This window comes from Pezoporus occidentalis, unplaced genomic scaffold, assembly GCF_034315485.1.
Source record: "Pezoporus occidentalis ecotype Australia unplaced genomic scaffold, CSIRO_AGI_Poc_V1 ctg55, whole genome shotgun sequence".
Classification (NCBI taxonomy): domain Eukaryota; kingdom Metazoa; phylum Chordata; class Aves; order Psittaciformes; family Psittacidae; genus Pezoporus; species Pezoporus occidentalis.
Genome location: NW_026915888.1, coordinates 1,030,890 through 1,043,525, shown reverse-complemented (window position 1 = coordinate 1,043,525; position 12,636 = coordinate 1,030,890). Strand labels below are relative to the sequence as shown.

Genomic DNA, 12,636 nt, shown 5'->3' with positions numbered 1-12,636 from the left:
TGGAATACCCCCTTTCTGCACAATACGTAAGCAAACAGCAAGGCCAGATGTTGTCCCAGTCTCTTCAGCCAAAAATCCAGCTGTTAGATAATCCCAGGAGGACTAAACTGTGCATCAGCTTCTACAGCATGAGACAACGAGTCAATTGCAGGAGTCTGTGTTAAATCCCCAATCCAAATATCCCAACCCTTTTAAAAATGTCTTTTCTCACTGTACTCAGTTGGCAGGAGCCCTTTCCCAAGGTCTGAAGTCCTTCCTTTTCACACACCATTAACAAATAGGAATAAACACCATTTTCTGTAGTTTTTCCTTGCTTGTGTACGCTGCTATAATGAAAGAGCCAATTAGGTCAGGTGCAGAAAGCACCGATAAAGCTGTCTTCAAAGTACTCAGCTAGAGCAAAAAGAGCAGGCAGGCACCAAAATAGACCTGTGCCCTGGGCTGAAAGGGCCTGTGCAGCTGCAGAGGCTGGCAACAGCAAGGGGGAGAGAAAGGAGAGTAACCTTTGAGTAACAGGGAAATGTCATCGTTTCACAATTAACATGGATTGAATCATAGAATCATAGAATAGGTAGGGTTAGAAAGGACCTTAAGATCATCTAGTTCCAACCCCCCTGCCATGGGCAGGGACACCTCACACTAAATCATTTTGCTGTGGTAGCAGAGAATTTTTGTAGTTCTGATGGACTAGGGATACAAGTATGCCAAAATTTGTGCAGATAAGGAATATATGTTATCAGGCCAATTGGTATTAGTTGAGGGTAGCAGAGGAAGGGGAGAACACACAAGCTCTTGGGCACAGAAGGCTTAAAGCATTTTAAGGGCAATACTTCCTTCTGTGGCCTTGTTGCCTTCTGGCCCTGGCAGGACTCAGCTATAGCACTTCCCAGTGACCCAGAGATGGCAACGCTCTGGCTCGCAAGCTGCAGCACATGTGAGAGACATGGTAAGGACAGGAACCAGAAAGCCTCTTGTGGAATCTGGCTGTGGCAATTTAGCTCTCAGGTGTTTGAAGTATTTATCCACGTACATCTTGTTGCTTAAAATAGTTGCCTATCCATCACATGTATATACATAGATATGTGTATATGCATAGATATACACACACACATACACCTTTATAGATATACCCATTTAATTTTTATAATATATACCATACACTAGCAGATAGGAAGAATAAAGGTCAGGGAAACTGCTTGTCTCTTGTGAAGCTAAAATAAAACAGCATCCTATGATTCTGCCCTCAATTTTCAGCACTTCTTTGGACTCCAGCACATATTTCATGTTTATGTTCCAACCCCATTCTCTGCCTCCCTCCTGTTATTCATATCTGTTATTCTGAACATGAAGCTTTATGCTTACATTTCCTTCCTGCGCCTTGCATTCTTAGCTTTTACAATCAGCTAAAGAAATACTGGGTTTGATTGCATAAAGCTCAGATGAGGGAGTAGGTACTTTGATTTCTCTGGGCACAAGGCCAATAAAAGCTTTTTAACAATGCTGCACAGCACTGGGAAGACTGGTTACCAAACTTGCACTTCCCTTTGCAGCTTGCTTAGCTCATGCAAAACGATTCTGCTCTGAGTTCATGCCATTTGTTTTTTCCCTTTTTGGCCCTGCCTCTGTGGCACCTCACAGCATCCCACCACGACATACACCAGTTGAAATACACTCCTGAAGGCCCTGACTTTGCTGGCTCAGGATGTGAATGAAGCATCACTGCACTTGCCCTCATGTAGTGTGGGTTTTCTGGCAAGCTTTGTGGTCCCTATGGGTCCAAGCATCTTCTTGCCTGCTCCCAGAGGGGCTGAGCAGGATGGGTGCACACACTATCAAGTACACACAGGGCCAGCCTCATCCCACAGGCATCCAACAAGGGTCCTGAAGTTACAAGCCCCATAATCCTCAAGCTCTCCTGTAGCCTCCCACAAGAGTCCATCTCCTCACAGTGACAATTTGGAGGTGAGCTGAAGGGCTTGAGGCACACATCTCTACCACAAACCTGCTACAGGTCATGCAAGAAGCCCACTGAAAAGAAAGGGGGTGGACCCGGTGTTCACCAAGTGCTGTAACCACTGATCACCCTCCTTCCCAGAACTACAGGCTACCCAAGGTGTGCTGAACGTTTCAACCACAAAATAACATCAAACTGTGCCCTATTTCTCCCATCTGCCATTAAAAATAGTGATGATGCTAGAAAATGTTTCCTTCCTTCCCTCTTGGTTGGCCTCCTTTAGTTTGCCTGACATGCAACAGAAGCCAATATTGCTCCCTGACCTAATGAAATTCACCCTCTGGGGGGGTTTTACAGCAGGTAACAAGAGATTTACACAAGAGCAGATGGGAGGTTCCTAGTTTTCCAGAGAGGGAAGGTATTCTGCTCTGGCCCCCAGGGCTTTTGGAAGTGATATGGATCTGAAAATCATTACTTCCTGCAAAGAACAACCAAGTGAAGGTCATTTTTATGTGGGTTTAGGATTCACATTATTTTTAGTTTTCCTTTCCATGCAGTCTGTTGGAAAATAGCCCCTAAAGAGCATAACATGAGAACAGTTCCTGGTGTAAGATCTAGAAGCATTCAGGCATTCTTACATTGAGTGTTGCTATACAATTTACTGTACCTTTTCTTCAGAGGAGACTGTGAGCTTGTCACTTGATATTAAACTGCAAACCTGGTCCAGACTAAGGCTAAGAAATTCTTCTCCCAGCATCACCTCAGGGAAGTGCTGCTCTGTTCAACAAACGAGAAGTGGGAACAGAAAATTATAATGAAATCCATGTTCCAAGTCAACTGAAGGATTACAGCATTCAGAGAGCTGCTGCTGTCACAGCTCTGAGCACCAGAGACAAGCAACACGCTGCTGCAGCTGCATGGTGGCACAGAAACACTAAACAGCCTCAGAGCAGGTTAAAGAAATGGGATGTTATTGCAAGTAACACAAGCCCCAGGAGACACTTTCACAAATGACACGAGATGGGAACTGAGCTTTCTGCAAAGCCACCAAGTACCTTCCAAGTACCTTTGCAAAGTGACAAATAGGATTTAGAAGTGGTAGTTGAGAAGAGATGATGCCTTTCTGAAGTGGCACATAACCCGGCCACATTGAAATTCAGTTCTTGCCCACTTCAATGAGTTAAACAGAACTAGACCTGCTCAAACCTGGATGAGAGACTCCAGGTCCTTGTATTTGTAGGTATTCAAAGGAAAGGCCATCTTTAACATGAATTAGCCAAAGTTTGGTGCTTACACTCAGCAGCAAATAGTGAAAGATCCAAGGGTATCCCGCTAAATCAGTATGGGATCAGTATCTCTCTCCTTCCACCTTTAACTTCTTTCCCCAAATGTGTAAATTCAACCTTTCTCCTGCTCCAAACCCCCAGCACCCATCTTCCCCAGCATCTCTTGCTTTCCACTGAAGTCTGCAACTGAACAGATCCCTTTTTCTCCCTTTTGGCTTCTAAATCCCTACATGCTCTAACTTTGGGAGCCACAAAATACACATCACTGCTTATAATCCCAAACTGGGAGAACTATGACTGATTTCAATATAGGGCCAAAAAGACTCATCAAGTCTGGCAAGCTTCCCATCTAGCCACAGGGCACTAGGAAAGAATTGCTTCTAAAAAGCAATTTCCAGGTAAAAAAAAAAAAAAAAAATCACTGTTAGGCAGTTGCAGTCAGTTTTAGCTCTGCAAGAATGTGTTACATATACATGCCAATTTAATCTCACCTGCCGTTAGCTGAGTCGCATTTATCTTCGGTTGAAATACAGAAATATGAATCTCAGACACACTGTCTGAAAATGCTTTACTAAAGCTTTAATCCTTCAGCTTTCAAGAGGCTCAGGCTCATTTATCCAAACAGCTCCCTCAGCAGCAAGATCTGCCTCTAGTTTTTACATCTGCAAAGTCTTTAGCCTGCCAAAAAGCAGCACCACAGGGACACAAGCTGGCATGAGAGGAGCTCTTTGGAGATCACACCTGAACAACTCCTCACCAGCGCTGGTACTGAGGGCACCAACCATGAACCCCACTTGGTCAGATGGAGGCCAACACATCACAGCTAAGCCAAAGGCTCTGACTAAAAATAGCAGTATCTGGATGATGTGTAACACTCTATTAGGCTGGAAATAAGACCTAACGAAGTCTTCTGGCCTTAAGTGTTTGAGAAGCAGGAAATGCTCCCCACACAGCAAGCTGGATGCACTCTGACTTCTGGACACAATCTCCTATTCATTCTGGACCAGCATCTGGCAGTAGAAAGACTGATCTCTTGTTATTAGTTGGAAGCAAGTAAAAATATTTACTGATTTTAATACAGTAACTTGTGCCTGCATCGAGAAGGCTCCTCCACCTCGTCAAGTTATCCAGTGGCCAGAACTAAGCATTTCTCAAGACACTGAGCTCAGGCACACATGGACCCTTGAGCGTGGGGACTTCTGTCTTGGTTTAACTCTGTTACATAAACAACAGTGAAAAGAATTTTAATGGCATTTTTATTAATGGAGTTCCATTAACATTACATGGGCTGTTGTACTAACTGGGACTCATGAAGGCCAATAAAACAACAAAGCAGACTTTCTAATTGCCAAACAACCAAATAAATATACAGTGAATGCGCTGCTTGTTGGGTTAAAGATTAAACAGGGCCTGGAAGGAAGGATAATGAGATATTACAAGCAAGCCTTTATACAATTAACCATTCCTTCCAGGGTACCTTTTCCTCCAGGGGATAATACAGCCTGAGCAGTTGAAAAGGTTTTACTTTTATTTGCAGCAGAATAAGGGAGGACTCGGTGGGCACGTTTTTATTCCACTGAGCCTACTTATGGTCCCATTAAGGACAAAACTGGACCAAGAAACATGCTGCAGGTGCTTGGGGACTGCAGGTGTATTTTTCCCTATTCAAATAGACAGAAAAGCAGAAAACAAACCAGCTTCTCCCAAGCAGAGGTCAAGGGCAGCTCTGCCAGAGGAGACTGGGAAGCGCTGGGAATTAAGAGCATGGGGCTGCTTGGAAGAGCTTTGTATTTACAACAGAGGAGAAATGCTGAAAGCCACTGCCTGCACATACTTACTGCAGACAAGCACATCCACTCTCAAGGAAACAAGAGCCTATCCACCCCCTGGGGTAAGTGCCCATTGCTCCACAGATCAGAGGCTCACACTACAGGGAAATTTTAGCTGAGTGCTCCAGGTGGGATTTCACTCTGCCCAATGCCATTTACTCCTAGAATGCACAAATCCCCAGCACTGCCTACTTTTCTCACAGGGAGGACACCAGCATGCCAACATTGCTGTTGAACAGGCAGCCAAAGAGCTTACTAGGAACATATTAGGGAACTATTTTGTGGGCTGGGATCCAGAGGATCAGTGGGGTTTTTACCTCCTTAGGTGCTCCCATGTGACCAAACCACATTCCATAACTTGCAGCACCACAGAAAGCTACAAGTCTACAACCCAATAAAGAATTCCTTTCCCTGTCCTCATAGCAGAAGCATGAAGAAACCAACCAGGATGTGCTGCTCCTGCTCAACCTACAAGCTGTTGTACCTAGAAGCAGGTTTAACTTAATAAACAGATGACCCTCCCCTCACCTGCATAGGCATTCGCCTGCTGCAGCAGTTCGGTGCACGCGTGCACATCGGCAAAAGCTCGGATTCCAAGGCAGTTTGTGGGATGCAGCTGGGACTGAAGAAAATCACAGCAGTTTTTCCTGACGTCCATCAATTGCAATAAACTAGCAGCTGGCAACAAAACCTGCAGAGGCAAGAAAGGGGAATGAGTTAGCAACAAAGAAAGCTTGATTCACAGATAGCACAAATTAGATGCAATTCCCTGTCAGATGGGGACACATCTCTGCAGGGTACAAGGAAGGTTAAAGTCTTCACAGTATCCATATGCAAAAGATCCCCATCCATGCTCTGAGAGATGGAAACAGCTATCCCAGCTGGGCTAAAAGCAGAGCTCTTCTCACATCTTCTCCCCATGAGACCTCAAGGCAGGTAAAGAGAGAACAAGATGTAAGAAAACATGGATGCACCTGAATTTCTGGCTTTGCTGCAAGCAGGTCCTGCACATAGATATTATAATATATATTTGATGCATTACCATCTCATTCAAAGCCCAGAGCAGCCCAGCACTCCTCAAAACCTTCAACTTTCTTATTTCCAACAAAACCATATTGGCTTGTGAGCAGGGTGCCCAAACTGCTACGTAAGAGAGAGAGTTCACAGAAGCTCAAGTAGGTTTTGGTGACAGCAAAGCTTTCAGGGGCCAGCTATTCAAATCAACAGTCATCTTTTTCACTCACAGTAAACGCTGTGACACTTGTGGCTCATGACTGCATCTGTAAATGAGGTACTGCTTTGTATCTACAAAACTGAGTGCCAAAAAGGGAGCCAGAAGTGCATCAGGAATGTGATATCTGCTGGAAAAAAAACACCTTTGAGGTCAGTGAGCAGGGCAGGAAGTAGAAAATAGAGTTGGTCGGGATGTTACAGCCTGTGACATCAGCTACTTCCTCTTATGTCGTACAGCAACTGCAGACGTGTCTTATCCCAGCTCTTCCATGGCTCTGGCTGTTTCACACATGTCCTTCCAACTGGGCATCTGTGCTCACCATCTGAGCACAGATATCTGGAAAATTATTCCTGACTCAAGTGTCTGTTAAACAAAACAAGCAGGTTACGAGCATTCACCTCCTGGGTCTCCATGGCAGGGAAGGGAAAAAGAGACCCCCTTCCCTGCCCCTGCTCACCTGCCCCACAGCGCCGTTCCGCATCAAGGCAGGATGCTCACAACCTGCCCCAAGTCCTTCCTCGGCCCCTGACTCATTCCAGCTCCAGAGCAGTTGTACAGTGTCTGCCTGCTGCCAAGCAGCCACCCCAAGGGGCAGCAATAAAACCAGAAGAGAAATCAATTAATCTGGGAGCCTGTTTGGGCCAGAGCCACTTGATGCCACAGGGAGATTAGTGTGTGGGTTTGATCAAATCAAGATAGCAATGCTCTAGTAGTCTTGAAACCTAGCTGTGAACCACTTTCTATCTACCTGAACCATCTCTATATCAGCAGAAAGGTGAGCACTTGAGCTGTATAAGGGCTGTGGATGAAGAAGTCAGGCTCCCTGCAAACCATCTCTGGCCACACACCAGGCAGAGCTTCCCCCATGCAAACCCTGTCCATCCAGGGCTCATGCCTGCAAATCCAGGAGGCTGCTTACATCGAGTGTTTTGGGATATTGCTTCTAAACCAGGCAGCTGTGATGGTACTCACCACCATCACTAATACCCACATGCTATAGCCCCTTGGACATCCTAGTGCTGCTATTACAGCCTCATGCTGGCTTGAGAGGGCAGCATAGGAGGAGCCTTACACCACTGCAGTTATTAGGAAAGGGTATTATCATGTATTACTTTTCAGAAGTAGGCTATATAAATAGCTCATTGAGAGATGAGTGGATCTTCTCTTTCTTACTTCCCAGCTGAACATCTCACCACTCCTCTTGTTTTTACCAGGGAAGGCGAAAAGCAAGCAAAGGATATCCTCTAGCACAAAGTCTGTTTCCTTTAGAAATAACAAGAGGAAATGCCCTGCCTAAACATGCAGCAGGACCAAACTGCAACGCCATGAATATCCCGGAAAGTTACTCACTTGGGTCTGGATTTGGCTCTTAATATTTGAACTCCAGCTGCTGTTCATGATTTACAGGGAGCTGGCTTCTCTACCAGATCAGCACCTGCACCAAAACCCAATCAGCTTCTGATACGATGCCAAAATTATCTGCTATTACTACTGAGATTGACTTCTTTGCTAAATAAGTTATGTCCAGAACCATATCTATGGGGTGTGTGTGTATATATATATATGAATATATATATAAATATATTTCCCATAACCATCTAGTTCACCCACTGTGCTCTCACACCTACAGACTGTACCAATCTCAAGTTTGACACAACACTGGCTGTGCAAACAAATGCTTTCATGAACCTTTGGTGTCTCTGAACTACAAACATCTTTCATCCAAAAGTGCTCTGAGTTGCTATAAAGTTTATTCAATAGGCAGGGCATTAATGCTGGATTTCAGACTGGAGTTAGTTCCAGGTAACCTTAGCCAAAAGTTAACCCGCACCATTCCTCCTATGCGAAACTGGGAAAGGAGCATCCTTGCCTTGGGAGCATCCCCAAGGTAGGGGATGTATTAAAGCTTAAAAGCAGCTTTGAAAATCTAGTCAAATTGGAAGGCAAATCAAAGTAGTGGCTGTAATGTCAGCAGCACATCCAGGGCCACAGCTGGGACTGCACATCTGTCCAAACAGCTCCCAAGCACCTTCCCAAGGGAATCTGTGACCAGAGAAACAAGCACAATTTGTGTTTGCAGAGCAGGTTAAATACTCAGTTTCAAATGAACAGCTCTGAACTGTACAAGCAGCAGAGAGAAAATGACACATTACTGTGGTGTGGCTTTTCAGTGCAAGGAAGGCAATTGGGCTGTATCGCTCCCCAGCTGCTACCAGGCAGTGCAGAGGGTAAACAACAATGCTGCTTCTTAATTGTTCCACCTGGGGTGAAACAGTCCAGGCAGAGGCATGTGTGACAGACCAGGGACCAAAACCTCCCCAGGAGCAGGCATGAGAAGGAAAAGGGATACAGAGGTGAGAGAGAAAACAGGGGAGCCACTAGCAACTTCCTCCTGATCTGCCTTCTCCATCTTCACCACAGAGAGCAGACAGACCATCGCTTGGTTAACAGTGAGATAAAACTGAAGACACATCCCTCAGACACAGCACAATCCTCTGGTGCCACATCCACAAGTTTCTCCTCATCTTTCTCTTAGGGCAATCCAATTTAAAAGACTTTCCACAGGTCTAGGCCAGCCCAAACCAACTGCTGTAACACCTCGGAGAAGTCAGTGCTGCTGTTGACCAGAGCTCTCCAGCAGTCCAGGAGGACGATGCATGGCAAAGAGCTTTTTCTCCAGGGAGGACAATTTATTGCACCTCCTATAGCTGAGCTGGAAGGCACTCTACCTCATCCTGGGCTTGCACCTACTATAGTTGCAGCTTTTGGAGTGAACTGACTCACTTATCCGCTTTATCATCCAAACTCCATCTGCCACAGACACTCTCCTTCCTTGTTGTGAAGTCCCAAGTCCCTAGGGAAAGCTGAGGTGCAGAAGTACACTTCTGAAAAGGAAATGCTACAGCTTCTAGCAAAGCTTTTTCCTCCTTTCTCAAGCCATTTTTCATCACAATTACTATGTCTGCAGAGCTGACAGTTTCAATATCCTACAGACAACTGATTTCAGATTTCATTCCATCTATATAAGCCATGTCTCCAGTTGTGGTAATACACAAGGACACATCACACACGTGGTATGCTGCACCTCATTCCTAAGGATTTCACTGTGGAATCAGGTTAATCAGGCCTTTTCCCAAGGAATCATTACAACCCCAATGGTAGTGTCTCTCTTAACTGGGAGGATAATTCTCAGGCTGCCTGCAGGTAATTAAGGGCTAACAGTAAGGAGGGATGGGACACCCTGAGGAGAGTATTCACTGTCTACACCCAGAGATACAAGTGTCTTCACAGGACAAGGGGGCTCCTCACAAACCTCCCCTTCACTCAGCTACTCACTGAGCTGGCAGGTTTGATAGGAGCATTGGAAAGCAAGCAGCAATACAGCCAGTTCAGCTGCAAAATCAAGACCTAACCGAAAAGTTCAAGGGACAAGTACGTGACAAGAGCCAGCTACACAATACAGGTAGGGAGCAGGAGCATGTGTGTACTGTTTCCATCAAAGCCAACCAGGGCTGCACATGAGCATCTGTGAACTTCCCCAAGTTGCTCCCTTCAGTTTTCCTCCCTGCACAACTGTCTTCCAAATAAATTCATCCAGCTCCACCTTCAAATGAATGACATCTTTTTGTCACTCATCTGAATCTTTACAACCAGCCTTGATGTGAGGTGCAACGGAAGAGGAGCAACAGAAGGCAGCAGCAAAAGAAATCCCAGGAAGAGTTTTTCTGAGGCTACACCACGACTGCAATGGAAGACAGAAGTCCTTCCTCTGCTCCACACCTTCCAAACACGTGGGAAGTTAAATCCCAAATGTGTGTTCAGAGGCAAAACACTGCTCGGCACAGAAGCTTCTCTCTCACTCATCATCCCTCAGCCCTCCTACTACTGCAATCTATACTGCCTTGAAATCCCACTCTAAAAATGAGGTTCCAATGCATAAAAAGCAGGTTTCTCACCCACATACCCCTAATGGGGTTAGAAGGGGGTATCTGCTGCCACGTGGGCTCAGTGCTCTCCTTCAAGGAGCCAAGGTGGACTGAAAATCCCCCTTTACATTCACACTTGGGGCATCCTGTTGAGGAGGAATTGCATGAACCCCTCCAGTAATTCACTACCCAGACGATGACTGGAACTGACTGGTCAGCTTGGCCCCTTGTACACACATCCTTCCTTACTTAAAAACAAAAAGCAAGCTTTGTGCAATGAAATTACAATCAGCTACAAAAATACATGCTTAGAGAAAGAGTCTCACTTCCTGAGCACCGTTTCAGGCTTATAAAAGCAAAAAATACCCTAGGTTTCTATTAGAAAAGAAACAACAAAAATACCGCAAAAAGGCTTCTTGCGAAGTGCTGGGCGCTGCTCAGCACTGGAGCACGCTTGGGAACACTCATTGCTGCACTCCTTGTTCCTTCACTGCTCATCTTTTTCTCATTTCAATTCTGCTTTCGTTCTGGTTTGCTCCCTTGACAAGATACTGTCTTTTATGCATTCACATGTCTGGGTAGCTCGGCTGCATCTGTTCAGCTAATGCCATTTAGCAATCTTTTTTCTTGTAGTTTCTACAATGAAATTACCTGGCACCTACATCCAGAAACTCATTCTTGCAGCTGCTGAGGAAGCCTGAAGAGTCCCTTTAAAAATGCACCCTTGCCCTGCTAGAAATCAGTGTGCATGACACGGCAACAGCAGACCTCAAGAGATACCTGCTCAGAAAACAAAGTCTCGCCATGCTCCAGCATTGCTGAAGCAATGCAGACAGGCACTACAGAGGCATCTTTCCAGTATGGAATTCTGTTCAGGGGTAAACCACCCAGAGACAGGATGGAAATTTCTCTTTAAACTATTGGTTTCATCACCAAAAATATATTAAATTCCATCAAACATCTGCAGCATGGACATTTTTAACACTTCATAAAATTTAAACTAGTCAGTTAATCTTGCATGAGATCAGCTTCATCTCTTAGCTCCCAGGGATTAATTTACCTCCAGCCTAAAAAGTTACTCACAGAGTAGTCATTTAAATAAATCCTGCAGTAAAAGGACCTACTTTACTTATTGGGCAAAAAATGTTATGCCCAAACCTTAGTATCCACCAAACTCACATTGTTTTATCTTACTGTCTGAGAGATGAAAGCCAGAATATAGACAGGACTCTTGCTTTAACTCTTTGCAACCCCTAAGAAACAGAAGGCAGGCTTTGGTTAGGTTTTACTAAGATAGATAGCTTTCCAGTTGTTCAGCAGAGGTAACATCTGGACTGCTTCAAAGACCTTCTGGGCAGAGGGATGCTGCCAGCACAGAGCAGGACTGGGCTCTGCAGCCTGCTCCAGCTCACACAGCACTGCTTATACCAGGTAAAGCTGCACTCAAGCACTGAAATGCTCCCATGGGAAAGCAGCCAGAGCACGTGCAGTCACTTCAAGTGAGCTTCATTCAGCAAACCAACTGGGGCCAGCTCAGCAGATGGCACACCCCACGTGCTGTGTGGGTGCTCCTGGGCCACCTAACAACCAGCAGCATGGAAGGAAGCGTACGTTTCAGAAAGCACATGGATATAGTCTGCACGTTTCCCACAGAAAAATAGACCAGTTTCAGAGTGTGTAAATGACATTTTTCCTCCAGTAATGGAAGATCCCAGAGGTCCAAGGAACTCTATCCCAGTTTCCCATCAAAGTAATGTATCTCAGCTCCTGATGACCCTGGCTACACACTGTAATTAAGCATGGGCTACACAGCAGAAAGCTAGTCCAAGCGACCCACACAGCTGTGTATGAACCTCAGCTTCTTTGATGTAATGGCACCCTGAAAGTCTCCTTGCTGCTCGTCCTCAGCCTCATCATAGGGCAAACAGAGGCTACAGTTCTTCCAATGTGATAACTGTCAGGTTAAGAGCGTGCCAGAAAGCCAAGTTTATAAAACTGGAGGGTGGAAGGGGCAAGAAAAGCACCAACAGAGTTAGGTCATGAAAGATGGCCCAGGGCTTAGGCTGCAGAGTGGACATAGCGGAGGGTTTTGTCCAAATTCTGCAGGAGGAGCAACAGATCAGCAAGAACCTGAACCCTCCCTAGAGGACTAGAGCAGAAGAGCATGTCCCATCCACAGCAACAACCTCATTTCGAGCAGAGCCAGTCTAATTTTGCCATGTTAATTAGGTCAACAGAATGCAATATTGTTCATCTCTCCAGCATCACTGACACTGACCAACATCCAAGTCACAGAGATCCAAACTGCCACTTGCAAACAAAGAAGACCAACCAAAAAGCACATCCCCACACGAGCACCCAGCACCCCTTCCAGAAATCAGTGCCTAAGTACACAGCCGTTTTCTTA

At 45.5% G+C, this 12,636-nt stretch overlaps 1 protein-coding gene across 4 annotated transcripts in view; it reads right to left on the bottom strand.

The window, feature by feature from the left end:
- KLHL3 (kelch like family member 3) overlaps positions 1-12,636 on the bottom strand; it is a 50,231-nt gene that overhangs the window by 17,096 nt on the left and 20,499 nt on the right. For 3 of the 4 annotated variants that reach the window (XM_062638040.1, XM_062638041.1, XM_062638039.1), the window contains exons 5-6: positions 5,598-5,760; positions 2,622-2,731 (exon numbers count right to left, since the gene is read on the bottom strand). The exons of the other annotated variant lie outside the window; for it this stretch is intronic. In XM_062638040.1, the coding sequence (XP_062494024.1) occupies positions 2,622-2,731; positions 5,598-5,760 (273 nt within the window). The remainder of the gene's footprint in view (positions 1-2,621; positions 2,732-5,597; positions 5,761-12,636) is intronic. 4 annotated transcript variants of the gene reach the window in all.